This window comes from Mirounga leonina, unplaced genomic scaffold (genome assembly GCF_011800145.1).
Source record: "Mirounga leonina isolate KUSES-001 unplaced genomic scaffold, KU_Mleo_1.0 Mir_152, whole genome shotgun sequence".
In the NCBI taxonomy this organism is placed as follows: Eukaryota; Metazoa; Chordata; class Mammalia; order Carnivora; family Phocidae; genus Mirounga; species Mirounga leonina.
The window spans coordinates 20655470-20675866 of NW_023270380.1; the positions used below are offsets into that span (position 1 = coordinate 20655470).

Consider the following 20397-nt stretch of genomic DNA (forward strand, 5'->3'; position numbering starts at 1 on the left):
TCTAGTGTGCCAGCAAATGCCCCTAACAGAGATCTTCAAAGTGTTGTGTAGGCCGCTAATACTAGAAACAGGTAAGAGAAACGCTTCTGTGTACTAATTCAAATTCTTGGTAAGTCTGTGCTGTGCTAGGGAAGTAAACCTTGCAGCTAGAAGGATAAGGTTCCTGGCAATGTTGGTACGGTACTGGCATATCCCAAATTTGGAAATACATATAAGTGGATCTAAACTTACCTACTGAATTTTTTTTCTCATCTCTTTACCCATTTCTAGATTAATCATGTAATTTGTACTCTAAAAGACAGTGATGCAGTGATGTATTTCATGAGATTTCCTAAGTCTGCTATTTTGAAAACCACATAAAGGAAATATTAAAATATATTAATCCTATGTCATCAGCAACAACAAAAAATCAAAAAGCTTTTTAAATTAATGTTAAACACGCACTTAAATTTTTGCATAAATGAAAAGTAGAACTTGTCTAGTAAACAGGCCAGAATTCTTTCCTGCTTTTGGAAATGAACATACTGATGTAAAAATTGACTGTCATATTAAGCCATACACTAACGTCTATACTCTTAGAAGGAAAAGATGTCTTTGTCTCTTCCGGCAGAAGGAGGGACAAACAGAAGATTGGGGGTGGAGGGTAATCTTGAGAAAATACAAACGATTTGGGGGAAGTATTTTTATACCCAAAGTTACATTTATCCAAAAATATTAAATGTGAGCATTTAGCCTGGGCAACTCCTGAGACCATTCTGGCTTAATTATTTTTTAAAATAATGTTTATTTAAGTGAAAAGCTCATACTGCTCCAATAATTAAACAGCTGGATGCCACGGGGTTGGAGAGACTTGTCCAGCACCCATCCCAAAGAAGGACACTAACAGACTGCTTACATCTAGCACAAGCATTTGTGACCTCTACAGCGATACTGACAGATGAAATTCCGCATTATAAATCTACCCATTTAAGTTTTAGCTCAAATATATAAGTTCACAAAAAGTGTGTCAAAATTTCAACTCAATCCTGACTTTATTAAACAGATTAAAAAAAAAAACTAACAAGTTTGACTTAAAAAAAGTTTGAGAAGAAATTATCTTTTAAACAGAAACTGTTTTGGATTTTTTAACAAACTTGTTTTAAAAGGTTTTAAAAATGTGGGAAGTATTCTCTGGGTGATATCATTAAAAAATTAATCTACCACAGTTTATTAATGCAGCTAAAAGAGGAAAACTTAAGGAAGATCCTTTTAAAATGAGGGGAATTCTGATCCCAGAAAAGCTCTTAACGAGTGTTTCCTACATGGTTCTTTGTGGTACCGGGCAGCTTGTCTTTCCACAGACACCCCCTCCGTGGTGGGCCGGAGAGGAGGGGCCTTCCCCTGGGGTCTGTATTTAGTGTACCTGTAGTTAGTCTGGCTGTCCTGTTTCTCCTCCATCAGTACCGTAAGTCACGATAATGAGCACACTGAAATTCATGTGCATTTCAACATAATGTAAATACACCATAAGCACTGAATAGAAGAGTTCGGGGTCACTTAAGAACTCCCGGGACACAGTTTCATGTTTCCTTCTGGTCACTCTGTGGGGTCATTCAAGGGGTCGATCACACCAACATGAGGCTCATGACATGAAGCAGCAACTAAGAGCAGTCGAGGCTGCCGGCAGCTGTTGTGTTTTCTGCACTGTAACTATTACCTCATGTCGGTCATATTCCTAAAAGAGTATCTGTCTTCTCACAGAATCCAAAAAAAGGCACTTTCCTATCCGGTGGGCAAATGACAGCATTGCTATGAGCATCATGTGGTGGCTGACAGTTCTCTTTGGGGAAAAAAGAAACACGTGAGCCTGCCTCGTCCCTACGGTGGTGTCATGAAGACAGCAGCTAACGTTGAGGGTTACTCTCTCTGTTTTATTACCAGAGCCGGAGACAAGGACTGATATTAATCTGTCCTGGCTAGAATTCATATAGCAGAGATGTGACTTAGTTTCTAATAAAGAAAATATGTCCATGTCACTGATAGGTTCTCTATAAATGATGGAAAGCAGAAGAGAGTGTCTCTCGAATCCAGGAATGAATGGCATTTCAGTCTTGACTTAATACTGAGTTTTGGCTAAAGCACATTGCACCTGCTGTCACATTTTAATTTTCACAAATCTGGTTTCACACTTAGCCACAGACTGCTTAAAAACACAGGACTAAAAGACCAAGAGGTGTTATTATACACAATACAATCAAGTGTAAACTTAGCAATGTGGTAATTATATCACTGTACACAGTTAAATCAATTAAAGGTAATAATGGGGAAAATCTGCTTTTTAACACGTTATTTTACAACTTAAAAATTCACCTTTATTAAGGGCAAATCAATCCTCTCTGCAACTGGGTAAACTGTATCTATTATTCTGCATGTGGAACTCAACACAGTAAATAGCAAAGTACAGAACATCAAGTAGGTTTTCAGAATGAACTAAAAAAAGTCCAAGTAACACCAATACGAGTAATAACTCATGGCTAGTTCAAAAGGTGGCCTAGAAGAGCCCCCAGGAGGAGGCCGAGAAGCATCGCTAAGAGTCACTGATTAAACCCTAGGGAGCAGGGAGTTATGAAGACCAGCAGCACAGGCTCACTGATGGGACCCTGTCGCCCAGAACAAGCCGAAAATGGAACTTTAGGTGATTAAGAAATACATCAGAGTTTTCATTTTTGGAAATTTATAACACATGCTTCTTTGCCTAAACCAGCAGTACATAAATTTTTAAATAATTCTAAAGAGAATTAGGTAAAGAAACAATATCAGAAATACTGAAGAATCACATCAAAAACTAAGTCACATGGATAAAGTACATATACACAGCTGAACTGTTTATATAAAATTTTAGCAGTATTATTACTTTATAATTTTCTCTCTCATAGACTAATCGGGCCAGTCAAGGTAAACAGGAGTAAGAAATATATATATATATATATATATATATATCTCTCCAAAAAAAAAGTTCTAACAATTACAAGTCATTTTTTGAACTTGGTTTTTCAAAACAGAAGGTTTTAGAATCAAATAAGGATAAAAACAATTCAGAGGAAGGTGTGCGTGTGTTGTGTGTGTGTGTACGCGTGTGTGCGTGTGCGCGCGCACACTGCTCTATCCCTGTGTAAGGGCACGAGCATGCACCTGTCTGACTGTGACTCAGGGCAGCTAAGGGACGTCTCCGGCTCATGCATGCGAACAACACATCCGTGTGCGCGCGTGTGCACAGGAGTGCAAGAGCACTCTGTAAGCCCAAGCTCACTCCTCACCTACTGCAGAAAGAAGGCAGTCACTGAGAAGCCAAGCCGGGGAAGCAGCAACGGCTGCCATCCGCCTCACGACCTGTGCACCTAACAACTTCACTCAAGTGGAGCAAAAGCTCCCTTCAGATAAGACACATTCACATTCCTCAAAACATACTAAGGTAGATGTAATTCTGTCCCTTAAATTATAAATTAAAAGACTGCTTCAAACAAAATAGTTGAAAACAAAAACGAACAAACAAAAACCCCTCTCGTTCGTGTTGCAAGAACTGCAGAAGAATTCATTCTAAGACCCTCATCCTAACTACACCCTCACTAAGAAGTCAATTCAAAAGCTGACCGAATCACCTACATGAACCACAACAGATAGCACAACATAAAACGTAGCTTGCTGGATACCCCGAATACCACAAGCCAGACTATGGCCTACAGAAACAAAAGTTATGGAAATGTGCAAGTAGTATGTACCACAGCTTGAAAAAGTAATGTAAACGTAATGTTGCTTACCACAGAAAATACATCGCAAATTAGTGCTGTCCTGGGTAGCAGCAACCTTGCTCTGGGCTGCAACAGACACCTTGGTGTTAGAAGAAGAACTTCACACAAACTAAAAGGTGCTTTGAAAGGTTCAAAATGTTTTTATACATACGTCCTATCTAGATCCTCATTTTGGAAGCTCTGTAATTTAATAAAAATGTATCTTCTTTAATATAAACTTTAAAAAGAATTTTTATGTGTAATCTTATTTGTGGAAAAACCCTGTAATAAGCCACAAACCAAACAAGGCACTTATAGCTCTTTCCAGAGTTAATCAGAGAGTGCAATCGATTTACATTTCACAACCATATTTTGAAAAGTAAATGGAACTGAGCTATAGGAGGTCAGCATCCATGGCTGACTTAATTTTACAGTATCTACCCTCTTTCGGTATTGCTCATTTAGAAGACTTTGCCCCTCAGAAAAACTCAGGGGAAACACAAGATTAACTTAACCTAAGAAGAACTCATTTCTACTAGTAGAAAAAAACAAAAGCCATTTTAAACAGCCTGTAGCAATTAAAGTGGTTTACAGTCACTGATGTAAGTAAGAGTATCTTTATTGGCTTTGCACTCTGAAAAAACATCAAAACTATTCATTGTTTTACCAAGCCACATTTTATCGTTCCTCCCCCCCCCCAATATGTTTATATACTTGACAAAATATCTTATTAAAAACATGTGGCCACTTCAAATAGCCATTTACTATTTAGGCTACCTACATTAAAATTTACCCTAAGTATTAATGAAGTAAATTCTCTTTAACAGAAAAAAACTCAGTAAGAAGGTGCTAATTTATGAAATGGGGAAGGGCTTATATAAAATCAAGGTGACACTCAAAATTGGGATGGGAAAAACAAAATGAAAAATTTTCTTAGTATTACATTAGTGACATTCAAAATTTTATATCAATAATTTTCTAAAATTCCAACAAAATTCTTTTCAGCGTAGGATTTTCTTTTTCCATTGGTATTAGCCCAAAAAACAATGAACAGATTAAAATATATTGACTCAAGAAAGACTGCATAAAGGCAAACAAGACAGTAGTTTAGATTTCGCCTAAACCGTATTCTTTAAATAATACAATTTATGCTAACTAAAAGTTTGCATAGAATCAGAACCAAATCAATTTAAAGACTGTACATCTGAAAATGGTAATAAATCTTAAACAATCAGAATTTTAAAATCATTTTTAGAAATTAAGATTTAATATCATCCAATTAAGTTTAAACCTTGCTTTAAAAATATTACATATAGCAGATATTTTCAAACACAAACAAAATAAGTAAGTTTGAAAAACATCACCTTTCCTATAAGTACTTCCAACAACCCCGTCTATTATTATTATTAAAGCCGCATTATATTCACTGTAATGACAGGAGAGAGACCACAGGCATATAACATGTCTACCAAGTCAATCACACCATTTCAAAGGAGATAAACAATTTAGGAAATTTTCAAGTTATATTTTAAGTTTAAACTTTAAAAGACTCTGCTTACTGATGTCTATAAATGACTACTTCTGTAAAGCCTTTATTAACAAACATGCCTGGTCTTCAGGTTTTACCCTTCCTTTAATTCATGTTTAAAGGGAAAAAGAGTAAGGAAAATATAAAAACTTACAAGAAAGCCCCGAGAAATGATCTCGTCTCGGACAGCAAAGCACCTGCCACGCTGTGCTGCCAATCATTTTGGCACAGTCATCTGACCACCGTCAGAATGCAGGGAGACCATTCGGCCCGCGTGAGATCCCACACTGTCCACCAAAAACTCCCACTCTTCTCACAGTTTACACCTACAAAGCACCATTCTTGCCCTCGGTATCTTCAGGCACCTTCTTTCTACACACTTCTACTCCTCGTCACCACATAAAATACTGATCTCCATTCTACTGCAGTCGGCACTGAGGCACGCGGCCGGGCGGACGGCAGCGCTTCCTGCCAACTGACTGCTGATGCCACTGTCTCTGGGCTCAGCCGGGGAGGAGGGGGAGTGCGGGATGCAGCAGTCACTGCCCGGACTGGGCGGACGCAGTAACAGGACACCTGCAGCATCCTCACCGTCAGGGCGAGGGCCAGTGCTCCCTACAGCTCCCCCCACCCCACCCCGAGAGACCACTTCTCTCCAAGTCAGCCACAGGACTAATCAGGCTCGGCACTGAGAGAAGCATGGGCCCTGCAGGAAAGCACGCGCCAAGGGGGTTAAGATGCACACAAAACACAAAATTTAGCATCTACTGTCATGTAGTCTGCAAAGCAGTGATCGCTCAGGCTCTGCCTGCCACGCTGTCTGTCCCCACAGGTGTTTGGTCCGAGCAGCGAGAAGGCAGCAGCCTGGGCGGACCGGCCGCAGCGACCATGACGGGCTGTTAGCATCTGATCAGCATGACGGATGCTGCCGCCAGATAATCACAACAGCAGAACCCCAGCTGCAGTCCCGAGGCAAGTGCTAACAGGGATACTACCCATCTAGGCATTTTTTTCTGAGGATTCAATGAGATAATGTTTGCTTAAAGCTGGTTTTACTTCAATTTACTCTCTAGAAAGCCAGTCTGCTGAGTGGGCACATACATCGTCAGCTTCCAAACGAGCAGTGTTCATGCTTTTGACCATCAATGAGGCCCCCAGGTATTACCCTCGTGATCGCAAAGTTCTACGACACACATTCTGAAAGGGGATAAAAGCAAATGTGTGTCTGTTCTCAGGTGGCTAGAAGACAATGGAGGAAGACACCGCAGCGGTGTGGCTGCTGCTGTGAAAAAACAAAACAAACAAAAGCAGGTACCACGGGAATCACGGGAATGCAAACAGTGCAGCCACTGCAGAGACACTATGGAGGCTCCTCAAAAATTAAAAACAGAGCTACCCCATGACCCAGCAATCCCACTTCTGGGCACACATCCAAAGGAAATGAAAACAAGAACACCCGCACCCCTATGCTCGTTGCAGCCTTAGTCACTCACAGTAGTCAAGATACGGCAACAACCTAATGTCCATCAGCAGATGAACGGGTCAAGAAGATGCAGAGCGTGCGTGTGTGTGTGCATGTGAGAGAGATTCCATTCTGGAATCTTACGGAATACACACAATGGAATATCACTCAGCCAGAAGAAAGAAGGAAATCCTGTCACTTGCACGAACATGGACGGACCGTGCAGGCATCACACTAAGCGGAATGAGCCAGACAGAGAAAGACAAAAGACTGCTGGCATCACTTGTATGTGGACTTTAAAAAAAAAAAAATCCAAACTCATAGAAAAAGGAGGGAAGGGGGGGCCGGGGGCGGGGGGGGGGGGGGGGGACGGTAAATAGACAGAGGCTGGTAAAAACGTACGAACTTTGAGCTGTAAGATGCATGAGGACCGAGGATCTAACAGACACATGGTGACTGTAGTTGATAGCACTGTACTGTGTAATTGAACTGTGCTAACTCACCCAAATGACACACACACACACACGAGGTTCAGGTGGTAGATGTGCTAACTAACTAGATGGGAGGGACGCTTTCACAGTATATACGCTTTAAATATCTTACAGTTTTGTTCTTCAATTATACCTCAGTAAAACTGAACAAAAGAGATACAGACATACAGACCTAGGTCTCATTCTGCAGGGCTCCGCACCAGCACACGAGAATTACAACAAAGAGCAAACTGTGTGCAGAGTGGTGGCGTTTTTAAAGTGGCATTTTAATATTTTCAAAAAAATTTTCACATTTCGCTTTAAAATATGTACAGTTTTTAATGAAATATTTATATACCTCAGGAAGTAGAGCATCATGCATCTCTAGCCACACATGAAAAAAACGCCAACACAGAAACTTCTGTCGTGTCGCTGTGCCTAGTCTTAGGCAAACTGTACATGCGATGGGGCTCCCCTGCCCCGTTCATTTGTTTAATCCTCCCCAACTTACGGCCTCAGATATGCTTTATTCTCTTCTCAGCAAATGGAAGACGGCTGCTAACAGCTGACAAACTGCGGAGAATTCAGCAGAAGCTTGAACAGCGACAGTTGCGACATGCCCCCAGCCCACACCTGCTCCGTACACCGTTTACCTTCAGCTGCAGAATCAAGGAGTCTATCCACAGCTACAGAAACCGTCAGAGTCGACCATAATGTACCAATCCTGCCACGTCCTGACACTCGGGAAGGCGAGAGTGACCTGCGTCCCACGTCCACTTCTCTGCAGAGCAGAGCCAGCCCCCCGACCACCCTAGAGGCCCCCTCTGTGGCCAAGGGCACTGGGACGCACATGCACAGGCAGGCAGCGGCTACTTCAACAAACAGGATCAGCCTATTGCTGGAGCACTGGCTGGGCCTCTAACCAGCACTGTGATCTCCTCAGTGGCACAAACCAGAAGTCCAGGGCCCTCGTCACCCCTTCCTTTTTATTACGACTAGTGAACCTACTGCCAAGCTCCTCCTGTCACCTCGAAATCCCTCTCTCCAAATGGCCTCCACTCCAGAGAGTGGTTTTCATAGAGGGATGCACTTATCCCAGGATGCTAAACGTACATTGGCATGGGAGAGAAATCAGCAGCACTTCTATTTCTGTTCATTTTTCTCTCATCCTTTTCTTTTAACGTTCCATAATGTATGCAGTATGTCAACACCAAAGTACACACACACACACAGAGTAGGTGGTAAGTGCAGACGCTCCGAGACCACCAGCCCTGTCACAACAGCACCACCTCCTGAAGCTGCCCATTCTCATCTTGGCACCACCCCCTTCCCCTCAATAGCCGGTGACGCCTTAACGACTGAGCCAAATCGCCTCCCTTTGTAAAATGTCTTCAATTGCTTCCCACTGCTCTCCAGACGAACCTCAAACTCCAGCGCCTTCTCCCCATGGCGTGACCACTCCCTCTCTCATCCAGTCCACGCTCTGTCTCCCTAGGCTCCAGGCACCTGCTCTTTCCACCTTTCCAATGTGCTCGGTCGAGGCTCCTCCATCTGCATGGCCACCTTACCCTGCCCATGCCTTCTGCCCACAGTGGTCCTCTGCTGGTCAGCGGGAAGATTTCCTTCTGCACTAACGCTAACTTGCCGGTAGTCAACACTCAACTTGAGTTCCTTAGCCCCGAACAACGAAGACAATTATTCCCCCCTTCACTGGGAGTTCTTTTTCCTACTTGAGGTTTTAGCATATATGTTTCCTCCTGTTAGCCACTTCAAAAAATTTGACAGGATGTAATAAGCATAAATAAAAATTAGGTAGTTATCAAATTTTCTAAGAAATTTGAAGAATCTGTCTGAAGACTTAGGAGAGAGGTTTCAGTACAATATTATAATTAGGCAGAGTGGTCCAAACTTCTATGTGGGCGAGAGACAGACAAAACGGGCCCACGACAGCTTACAGCACTGGAGACTAGCGGGGGGAGAATGACCAAGGCACCCAGCTCCACGGGGAAGGCTCACGGGAGATGCTATCAGTGACTCGAGGACGTCTCCGATTGTTTCTCAGGAAACACACCACCTCACTCCCTTACCCACGGGGAAAGAGCAGAAACGCTTGTAACCTAAAAAAGTGTTTACACTCTCACCGTACAGCACAGAGACTTTCAAAGACCGTGTCTCTTCGCTCCTACTTTTACAAGACAAAAAGAATTAAGAGAACCAAAAAAAGTATAAAGTTTCTAAGCTAATGCTCTTGGATGTGGCGAAAAATGAAGGCAGGGCAACTGTGGGCAGGAAAACTGAGCGTGGAGACAAAAGAAGACAACCGTCAGACATCTTGCGAATCGGTCAAGTGCTTCGCTCCATGTGCATTCAGCTCAGCATAATACTTCTGCTGCAATTCACCAAGGTTTAACAGGTTGAGTTTTTTTTAAACTGAAGAATCTGCGGAAGGCTTTCTGCTTTGCTTTTAGGCTCTCTACTTTAAAAAATGCTATGATTCAGTCATTACTTTGACCATACACCACATCCGACAACTTTAAAATAAGAAAGCCAACTGTTGAAACATGAAAGTCCCACTGGCACAACTTAGCACGCCTAGACACGTGACACATGCTTTTTATTATGCTTGACTTCTCAAACTGCCACGCGTGACCCATGCTACAAGACAGCTGAGGCATGAACACATCACACTGAATAACAGCTGGTCATCTGATTCCACGTATAGGGAATGTCCAGAATAGGCGAATCTAGAGAGTAGCTCAGTGTCGCCAGGAGCAGGGAGGGGTGGTGACGGTGGCTTCAGGCAGGGGGGCTTCTTTCTGGTGTGATTAAACGGTCTCAGGCTGCCTGCAGGGACGGCTGCTCAGCCCAGCAAAAACACCGACCGCTGCATTGTACGCTTCACGCAGGTAAACTGTGTGCGAGCTCAAGGAAGCTGTGAAGGAAAAATATAATCCCATGCTGGGTTTGTGTTCTTCATCTCGAAGCCATTTTTAACACAAACTTGAAAAATATTTCAACATCTATCACCTTTCCCTTATGGAAAATATAAAAGGTGATTATCTCTGGGTGGTAGGATTTTGGGTATTTTTTTACTTTCTTCTTTATGCTTTTCTGTACTACTTAAATTCTTACAATAAGAACATAACTTTTTAATCAGGAAAAAACCCACTTATTTTCCCCTGAAAAACAAAATGCTCTGCTGGAAATTACAGCTCCATTAGCAAGATCTCTGGCCAGCTGAGGGCCCTTGTGGCTCTGGCCTTGGATCGCAGAAACGGATACAAACGATGAAGGAAGTGACCGGAGTAATAACAGCAGGGTGACTCCGAGGGTCTGGAAGGGCAGCAGAGCCAGGATGCCCTTTCCAAACTCGAGAGCTGGTGTGGGAAGGCCCATGGCAGTCCCCCCGCCAGGAGGAATCAACACCAAAGGCGTTTCTTAGGCAGGGACTCTGAATACCCGTGTGCTCGGGATGGGTCATCCCAGTGACGCCAGGATGGTGGTCTCCCTGTCCGCGGGGCCCAGCGCCCGGCTCTCATCTTCTTTGCACAGGAATGCCAGATACTCCAGCACGTAGACTAAGAAGCAACTTCTACCGAAAACCACACCAGGCAACTAATACTTATGATGAAGGTGTCGTTTATTTTTGAAACTCAAAAAGATATAAAGTTTTATTAAAAGGATAGTTTGGTTAAATACATAAAACACAAAATAAGCTGGGCTTGTTCACGTGATGTGGGGTTTACCACCTGGGGTGCTGGCGGGGGGGTGGGGTGCACCTGTCAGCAAGGATGGACACTCTGCCGACACCAGGAGCTTCAGTCTCCGAAATTTAATTACATCCACAACAATATGTACTTTTATATCCTTACTCTTTATTTTTTTTATTTTGAAGATTTTATTTATTTACTTAAGAGAGAGTGAGCAAAGCAAGTGGGTGGGGGGAGAAACAGAGGCAGAGGGAGAAGCAGAGAGCAGGGAGCCCAACATGGGACTCAATCCCAGGACCCTGGGATCATGACCTGAGCCGAAGACAGACGCTTAACCAACTGAGCCACCCAGGTGCCCCCCAAATTAAGGAAACTTTAAATTAGGAGTGTCACAGGTTCCCACTCTTAATACTCAATAAAGTACTTCTTTTTCAGGAAAACTGTACACTAAATACTTATCTTTTAAATTATATTTTTAGTATTTTTGTTGAACTGTTAGGTTTCAATTATTCTACTTTCTTCATTAGACATTTTTCATGTTAAATCTGAATCTTTTAACTACTCACTCTCTAAAAATAAGATGTAAAAGCAGCAGCAACTCACTGTTATTTAAAAACAAAATGGGGGGCTGGGGGTCTTCAGTATCAGCAAGAGCCCAGAAGGAACATCATGAAACGCCAGGACCACCCGCTGGAGCCTAAGGTCTTTTGGATGCACTGTGTGATTGCGGAGTTATTACTGTGTACTGTCTACTCAGAGTTAGCGGTCTGCCTCGCCTGGCTTGCAGATGCTCAAAGGTAACGTCTGTGCCATGTTCATCATCCTAGTGTGAGCAACCAGCATGACCAGCTTGGCACAAAGTAACTGATACATTTGTTTAAAGTGGTTTTTTACAGAATTCACGCTCATTAAACAGAACCTGTTGAAGGTGTGCTAGCGGTAGTCTAAGTACCTTTACATGTATCAATCCATCTAAATGATGCAAATGGGTAGGATGGATAGGAGAATGAATCAATCTGTACATAATTTTATTAAAAAGGAGAGATATATAAGACCAGAAATATTTAAACAAAAGTCAGGGAAATAAACCTGTTTTTAAATAAGAAAAACAACCTTTATGTGGATGGAGAAGTGGGAGTTCCTGTAAAGCCTAATTCAGTATAATGTAAAGAAAACCCCAGAAAACCTGTATGTGAAGTTTTTAATGGACTGTAGCTTCCAGGAAAGAATTAATTCTTTAAAAAGCAAGGAAGCTGCCTCGGCCATAGCCACTTCCCAGAGTGAAGAAATTCAGGTGAAGGCAAGTTCTTTGCCCAGTCCTGACATGACAACCAAGAGCCATCAGAAGGCAGGGCACAGGAAGGAGCAACCTTAAAGGCAGGCAGGACTTGAGAAGCCAGGGGCGTGTGGAGAAAGGTAATCTGGCCATGCATCCTCCTAACAAACTTACCCTGAACTTGTTCGTAAGCAAGTCCACACTCGACTCCCGGCTGCTATCACATCACTATTCATAGGAAGATCAAGTTTTAATAACACTTGCTCAAAATCATACTTCACTAAGTAGAGGGGAAGTTTTGGCAGAGAAATAAAAGCTGCACTAATAGACAAGGTGGAAACCTCACAGTCCTGAACACCTAGGGCTTGTGCGGAATGTGATACTCAAAAATAAAACTGTGCCATCTAAGCAGAAGCAGATGTGTTTATTTAAAAGTGAAGAGATGTCATTCAAGCTGATTTCCCCAAAGAATAGTACGTATCCCTTTGGAGCAGTATAACAGTTAGGGCTTCCTAAGAACAGAATTCTCGACACTCCAACATCCATTCATGGAAATGATACTATCAAGTACTATTCCTGCATTAAATGTACTTGAGAGCCGTTTGTAGATCCCATCTTAGTCCAAATTAGCAGGCTGTGGGTTACATTTAAAAAAACATATGTGTCTTTTGGCCTTCAGCAGACAGAGATGCTTTGAATAATTTGATGTGTTTGTGCCAATAGAATCTGCTAGTAAAGATTAGCAGTGTCTAACTGTCACTAACTTTGGTTCTGCCTAATTCATTTATTCAATCCAGAAATTAACAGTTTAACACTGTTCTGAGAAAACACTAAGTCCCTCAGCGGTGAAAGAAGAAACAGAAAGCTGAAAACCTGGATGCAGGGGGGTGTGTTTACTTAATACAGAGCCGAGAGGGGCCAGCTCCCGAGAAACAGGGGCCACATTAAGGAGTCTACTTTGTTCTAGAAACAAGGGAAAGCTAACACAAGGCTATCTGGTGCCCACGAATCTACCCTGACCCCATCAACGTAAGGTCCATCCGAAGCAGTACTTGCAAATAGAATAGAGACCCACTTCCTGGGAGTTCATGTCACGCATCCAGTCGATATCTTCAAATTGGGAATGTACGATTCTATGGCTTAAATATACGAAGACTAAGGGACTCTAAATCTGAATAAGAAAAGGTAATTATTTGTGTTTAGTATAGCATTACCACAGTAAAGATCAGGATAGTATTTGCAAAGGAGACTCCTTACTATAAATGCATTTCTTCCTATGTGAACGACACTGTCATAACCAAATACCCCTGAGAGTTTCCACAAAACAGAAACCATTTGTTTTCTGGTGTGAATTTTCTCAGAAATTGCAAAAGCCCACAGAAGCAGCAGGTCTACCTTACAAGAACTACTTTCGGTATCTTCCCACGAGCAGCTTGCTGTGTTCATTCTACCTCACAACTGCCACTCTGTCTCACTCGAGGGACGAACACTGCCAGGCAGACATTTCTGACCTCATCTGTCTTCTCTACGCAATTCACAGCCCCTTTAGGTCCATAGTTTTGAATTACTCATTTTTGTTTCTCTCAGAACACGTAACCTAGAACCTTACTAAGAGTACAAATAATTCAGTTCCCTGTGGCTTTTCTTCTTTTAGATTATGAGACCACCTACCTCTTAGGAATTTTTTATGGATTAAGGAAACAATATTCTTCAGATATACAATACTGATTTCAGTGATACCACTGTTTAATACCATCTTCAAAAGACTGATTAGAATTTTTCTGTCTTGCCTAGAACATAAAAAACAGAAACATCTAATGTTCATTCAGAGGCAGCAATGTACACGTGCTCTTTGCTGACTACAAACACAGACAAGTCCACAATACACCATCCCATTTACAGACCGATAAAAGCACGTTCAGCTGTAAGAATGGCGGGGCAGGCTTGGCTGCCACGGTTGTGTTGTGACTGGTCTCACCGGAGAAGTAGTAGTAGTAGTTCCTGCGATTCAGTTCTCATCAATGAAGAACAAGACAGATTCTGTTCTATTAGAGCTTCTCCCTACTCCCTACATCCTTATTTAAAGATGGAAAGTCCTACGAAACAGGTATCAGAATTTCTGACATCCAGCAAATGCTTCTCCAATTTATGGGCAACAAATAGGATTAAAATTCAGGAATACAAGTAAAGTAAGTGTATATAATTACTATTCTCTTGCGGTAAAACATGCAGATAATCAAGGAAGACATCCTCGGATCACTGCAGCACCACTCATTAAATTTTAAGCTATCTGTAAAGAAAGCTGAGAAATGTTCCCAGCTAGACGTGCGTCAGACAATACCTGACAAGATGTCCCACCGCCAGAGAAGCAGAGAAACAAGAATGAGAGGCAGAGAGAATAGAGTGCCAACAAACTTCAGGCTACGGGCACCTTCAATAAGACTGACACGTGCAGATTAAACAGCAAAGTCCTGTCTCAGTCAGCCATTTGGTCACATCCATCTTGGAGCGGGACCAGATGGAAGTCTGCACCGTAAGACTAAAGCCACACCCGTGAACAACGTGGTGTCAGACTTGAGCCACAGACGTGCTGAGGAGCTTTCCCCAAACAGCTAGTGGTCCAGAACTTACAAGTCTAGTAGCAGATATTTTAAAGCTCATTTATTGTGAATCATACTTCCCGGATTCACCGATTGGAACATCACCGGGAAAATCACATATGTACCAATAAGAAACCGAAGGACTTGAACTTCTAAGAGGCAGTGCTCACACAGCAACAGTGCTTACTGGTGCTGGAGAGAAGATGGTTTCAAAGCTCCTCATGGGGCAATTTTTACACATGGGGCAGCGTGAAACAGATCTCCACTCTCCCTGTTGTTGACAGGTGGTGCCGGTCAGGGCAGGAGTGCCCACTTCCCCGACACACCCAGCCCCCAGGAAGTCATCCTGCTGGCAAGGAGAGAAGACACAGAGCAGACAGAGGGAAGAATGACGACAGAAGAACGGCTTCCAGGTACAGGCAAAGCTAGGCTTATCTTAGAGACACAGGGTCCTAAAGAGATAGAAAATATGGAATCCTCAATTCTCATCCACTAGACAATCTTATCCAGTAGACAAGAGCTCTTTGCTAGGCTGCCTGGAAAGGACTAAAGCCATTGGAAATTCTCTTCTCAGTCAACAGTCTCCCAATTAGGGAGGGCAGTCACCCTCAAAGGTTCTGGTCACGCACCCCTCATACTCTTAAACATCATTAAAGACCCTGAACAGCTCTTGTTTAGGTGAGGTATAGCTACTGTTATTTGCTGTATTAAATAAATAATATTCTTCCAGTTTTAATTTCTAGTAATTCATTTTAAAAATAATAATTAAAAATTATTATAGTAATTATTTCCCAAAACAAAAATTATTTCCCAAATAAAAACTATTAGCTATTAGGATAACATGGCTTTATATTTTTATAAATTTCTTTAATGTTTGGCTTAGTAGAATACAGCTGGATTATTTTATTTGCTTTTGCATTCAGTATGTTATGGCACCTTGTTTTGGCTGAAGTATAAGAAGGAAAAAGGAGTGCCTTATAGACTCCCTGAAAGGGCCTAGGAGAGGGTCCTCAAGGGTCCCTGGAGCACACTTTTTAAATCCTGAGTTAAGGTTTTCAACTCAAGATTTCTGATGCTGCAGGTGGCTTGGCCCAAAGAAAATGAGAATATGGAGAACAACTGGGTGGAGGCCATACCCCAGAGACGGCATCAACCTCTCCGATGACTTGGGGACAACGAGAGCGTCTGCAGACTATGAGTGGTAGCTACAAGGTAAACATTCATTCAAACTGTCCTCCAAGCGACCAAGAACTAGCTACAGAGTAATTCCAAATACGACTTAGTGCAAATGCTGGAGGATAGGGCTATACTGAACAAACGAGAAGGATGTGATACCGTAGTGTTCACTGTCTGCGCTAATCCACAGTCACTTTCTAGTCCCAGAACTTCAAGGTAGCTCTTGCAGGTGAATGCGAGACCAGAAAGCAGAGGCACAGAGGGAGGCCAAGGGAACAGGACCCGTGAGAGGCAGCCTTCCAAGGGAATCTGGCTCTGGTACCTTCACTGAAAGTAAGGATGCCTATGTTCCATCCTGGGGAGAGCAGAGATCTATCACCCAAACCACTTTCCAGAAGCGCTCAGTTCCCCCGTGGAAGCCCAGCTGAGAAAGGCAGAGACACAGGCAGGAAACGGGAGGCTTGGACATATGACTCAGCAGCAGAATCCCTTCACAGCTGGAAACCCTATTACTTTAACGAACCCTCCTGGACTAGATGTTCAGAGTGGGCCTGTCCAAAGAACCTTCTTTCACAAGGAATTAGATATGCAACTGGTCATGTGTTCAATTCAGGTATTGGGACTATTTAAACTTTTCTTATTGGCATCTTGGCACAATCACAAAATCACACAAAGATCAAAAAATCCCTACAATGTCAACAACAGTCAGTCAAAACTGCTGATAGGCTTTAAGTATCTTTACAAAGAGCTGGTAACTTTTAGTCCTAAGCGAAGAGATTTAGTATTTGAGTTAGTGGTTGTGACGTCATCTATCACTACAGCGTATGGCAGCCACTGTTCTTTTGGCTTTCCAAACCCAGGGAGGTCACCTCACAACGACTGCAGCTGTCCTGTCGCAGTCTCGCGGCTAACAAACTGAACATCACTGCTCCAGCGAGAACGGGGTCGTGTCCCACAGAAGAGGACACGTGCATGTGCTAACTCCGGCAGGAGGTTACCAAACTGGGGCGCGCCTGCGCGGTTCAGTTGGCTGAGCCAATTCAGCTCAGGGCGTGATCTCAGGATTGTGGGATTGAGCCCCGTGTTGGGCTGCGCTCAGCAGGGAGTCTGCTGGAGATTCTCTCCCTCTCCCCTTCTCTCTAATAAATCAATCTTTAAACTGAGGCTGAACAGATTTGCTCTCTGATTTCATTTTAAAATCTGTAGAAAAAATTTATAGTTTCTTTGCCTGTACTGTGAGCTACTGAAGACAAAATTTTGTCTACATACCTTCCCTTCTGAAACCTGGGCTCAGGTTCACAGTACAAATCAACTTTATGCTGAGCTATGCTTTCATGTTTCCCCTCTTTCTTGCAAACATAACTGTCGTACCACATCACCTGCAGATGCCCTGCTCTCCCATGGACCTCTGCCACGGTCATGTCAAACGGGCAGCCAGAATTCTTAATGAAAGCAGTTACCTAGAACGATACTGGTTTCCCGTGCCAACTCACCTCTCACTGCGATCTCTCCTGTTTCACTTTCCCCTCTACTCTCGTGACTTCCGTCTCCGCGAGGCAATCTCATGCTTGTCCCCCTCGCCTCCAGCAGCTCCCTCTTCACACCACCGCCACTTTCTCAAGTGCAGCATTGTTCCCCTTACTCCCTTAACTCTGTGTCACCCATGGCTCTCAAAGGCCCTTCTTGATCAGATCTAGCTTCTGACTTTCTCCCCAGAGGACAAAACAGGCCCCTGCTTGGCAAACACGGCTCGTTCCTTCCCCTGCTGCTCTCCCACGCCATCTCCGGGCTCCCTGTGCCTACACTTCATCCCCCTTCCAAAATCAGCTCAAAGAGCCACCTCATCAACACTTGCCCAGTTGCTCCAATGAAAAGAAACCTCACTCCCCTTCAGATAGGATTTTATCTATGCCTCAGTGATGACCTCCTTTTGGGGATGATGGGTGTCGTCTTATCTCCCCTCCGAGAGAAGAATCCTTGAGGAGGAGATTTGAGTCTAATTTCCCCTTGCATTTAGATGCACCCCTATGATAGATGAATTAACTAACTTCCTACGAGGAAAAAAAAGTAACAAGACAGGTCTTCACCAGGGAGTAAAGACAAGGAAGAGGCTAGAGAAAATCTTAAGTCTCTCTGCCACTTTTTCTTTCTCGAAGCAAGTTAATCCACACAGCTGAATTTTCCAGGTATTTATAAATATTAGGATTCAAAAATAACATCTTATAGTTTAATACTAATGTCTTACCCATAATGATAACATATTCTCAAAAGGAAACAGCTTTAGAGAAGGCACCCCACCACCAGAGGAAGAGACAGTCTCTGACTCCAATTATAAGTGCTTTCCACTAAATCACAATAAGACCTTGAAATTTTACCAAAATCCATAAAACAAAAAGTAAATGAAAGTTCTTTTCTTTCCTATTTTCTCACCCTAAATGACTTTCCTCAAACTCTTTTTAAATGTGCTTTGAAGGCAAGAGAAATGAAGCTACAATGAGGACTCCTTACAACTTGCAGCCCACTGATAAATCCCTGAGACATACAGGGTGTAACACCCCTACAACTCCCTCAAGGATTTTTTTTAATGTTTTCCCAATGAAGATTTGCTCTAGCCAGTGTCACCCACTCTGATAACCATAAACACCCAGGATATGCTAAAATTCCTCTTTCAACATGTGGCCCACTGACACACATCTGAAGGGTCTCATGACTAACGCTTTGCTAAAACAATAAGGACTAACCTTACCTTGACAATAGCTAGTCCTGTGAGGTCTTGGAGACCTTGCTCTCAGCATACACAAATTCCTTAGAGACTTACTTCATCCCTAACCCCCATCAGTTACCCCTCACAATCCCAGCGCAGCTCTGTCTGCCCACAGGTCCTGTCCCTGTGCTATAATAAAAGCACCTTTTTGTACATACGTACATACATACATAAAAATGTGCTTTGAAGATGTTGATTTGAAAAGCAGAGAAATGGCCTCAGGGCCAGAATCCCCAACCCCAGCTGTGCCTCCCCCTCCAGGTGTATGACTCAAGGGAAGTCCCATCTGTCCTGCCGATTTTTGTAACTGGACACTGGGGACACAGCTCCTGCAGATTAACCTCACGTTCCTGTGAAGACTGTGAATTTACAAGTGGGGGAGGGTGCGGAAGGGGTAAGCATAAAAGCAGTACGTGACCGTACCCACAAAAAGACTGTCCCACCCACCTGACCCCCAAACCTGTTACTCACTGCATCCTGATGAGCAGCTAACACTTCGTCTGTCTCAAAAGGTTACTTCAGTAAGATAAGTTGATTGAGGAAAACTCAGTGAAAAATACTGTCCAAGATGACCCCTGGGATTCTTTTGAGGTCCAATATCGTATGATTTTATGAGGAAATTAAGAAAGTGCTCCAAGGGACGCCTGGGTGGCTCAGTTGGTTAAGTGTCTACCTTTGGCTCAGGTCATGATCTCAGGATCCCAGGATCAAGTCCCACATCGGCCTCCCTGCTCAGCCAGGAGTCTGCTTCTCCCTCTGCCTGCCCGCCTGCCCCCCTCTCTCTCTCTCACACAAATAAATAATCTTTAAAAAATAAAAAATAGGGTGCCTGGGTGGCTCAGTCGTTAAGCGTCTGCCTTCGGCTCAGGTCATGATCCCAGGATCCTGAGATCAAGCCCCGCATTGGGCTCCGTGCTCCGCGGGAAGCCTGCTCCTCCCTCTCCCACTCCCCCGTTTGTGTTCCCTCTCTTGCTGTCTCTCTCTGTCAAATAAATAAATAAAATCTTTAAAAATAAAATAAAATAAAATAAAATAAAAAATAAAAAATAAATAAAGTGCTCCAGATACAGTGTGTCCAGAATCAGATCCGTAACCCAGGGCCCAGAACCGCACCCTCTCCTCTCCTGCTCTGGCTAACGCCATCTTGGCCGGTAGCCCGGATGATGGCCAGTGGCTGGAGGGACACATCCGTAATCACCTTATGGCACCCCTGCCTCCTTCCGGGCCTGCTCATCCCATGTCGCTGACACAGATCTTAAACGCGATCTCATGCAGTGGTCTAGCTGTGGGCCCCAGGGCAGGTCCCGTGACCTTCTATAAGCTGCACTCTCATCTCCAAGAGAAGGATGACACCCCCAACCCTGCAGGGTTATTATAAAGATCGTCAGTAATACGCGTGCCCAGTAAGGGCCTGGCATTCAGCAGGCACCTAATAAACAGATCACTGTTCCTGCCTTAGACAAGCTCTAGGACAAAATGGAGCAGGATACAACAGCAGGAAGGGAAGGTGTCACCTCCTCCTCTATCTGCTCCTCTCCTGGCCGTGAGGGTTTCATTTTGGGGCGCCATCTTTCTCACCCACAGCATCACAACGGCACCCTAACCAGGCCAGGCCTGGGGCACACGCTCACCAGCCCATCACCT

General features: G+C 43.5%; 1 protein-coding gene across 8 annotated transcripts in view; it reads right to left on the reverse strand.

Annotated features, from left to right (window-relative positions):
- The window catches only part of ENAH (ENAH actin regulator), a 136279-nt gene that overhangs the window by 35447 nt on the left and 80435 nt on the right, over positions 1-20397 (reverse strand). For 5 of the 8 annotated variants that reach the window (XM_035008678.1, XM_035008675.1, XM_035008676.1 and 2 more), the window contains one exon: positions 3798-3854. The exons of the other annotated variants lie outside the window; for them this stretch is intronic. In XM_035008678.1, coding sequence (XP_034864569.1) covers positions 3798-3854 — 57 coding nt within the window. The remainder of the gene's footprint in view (positions 1-3797; positions 3855-20397) is intronic. 8 annotated transcript variants of the gene reach the window in all.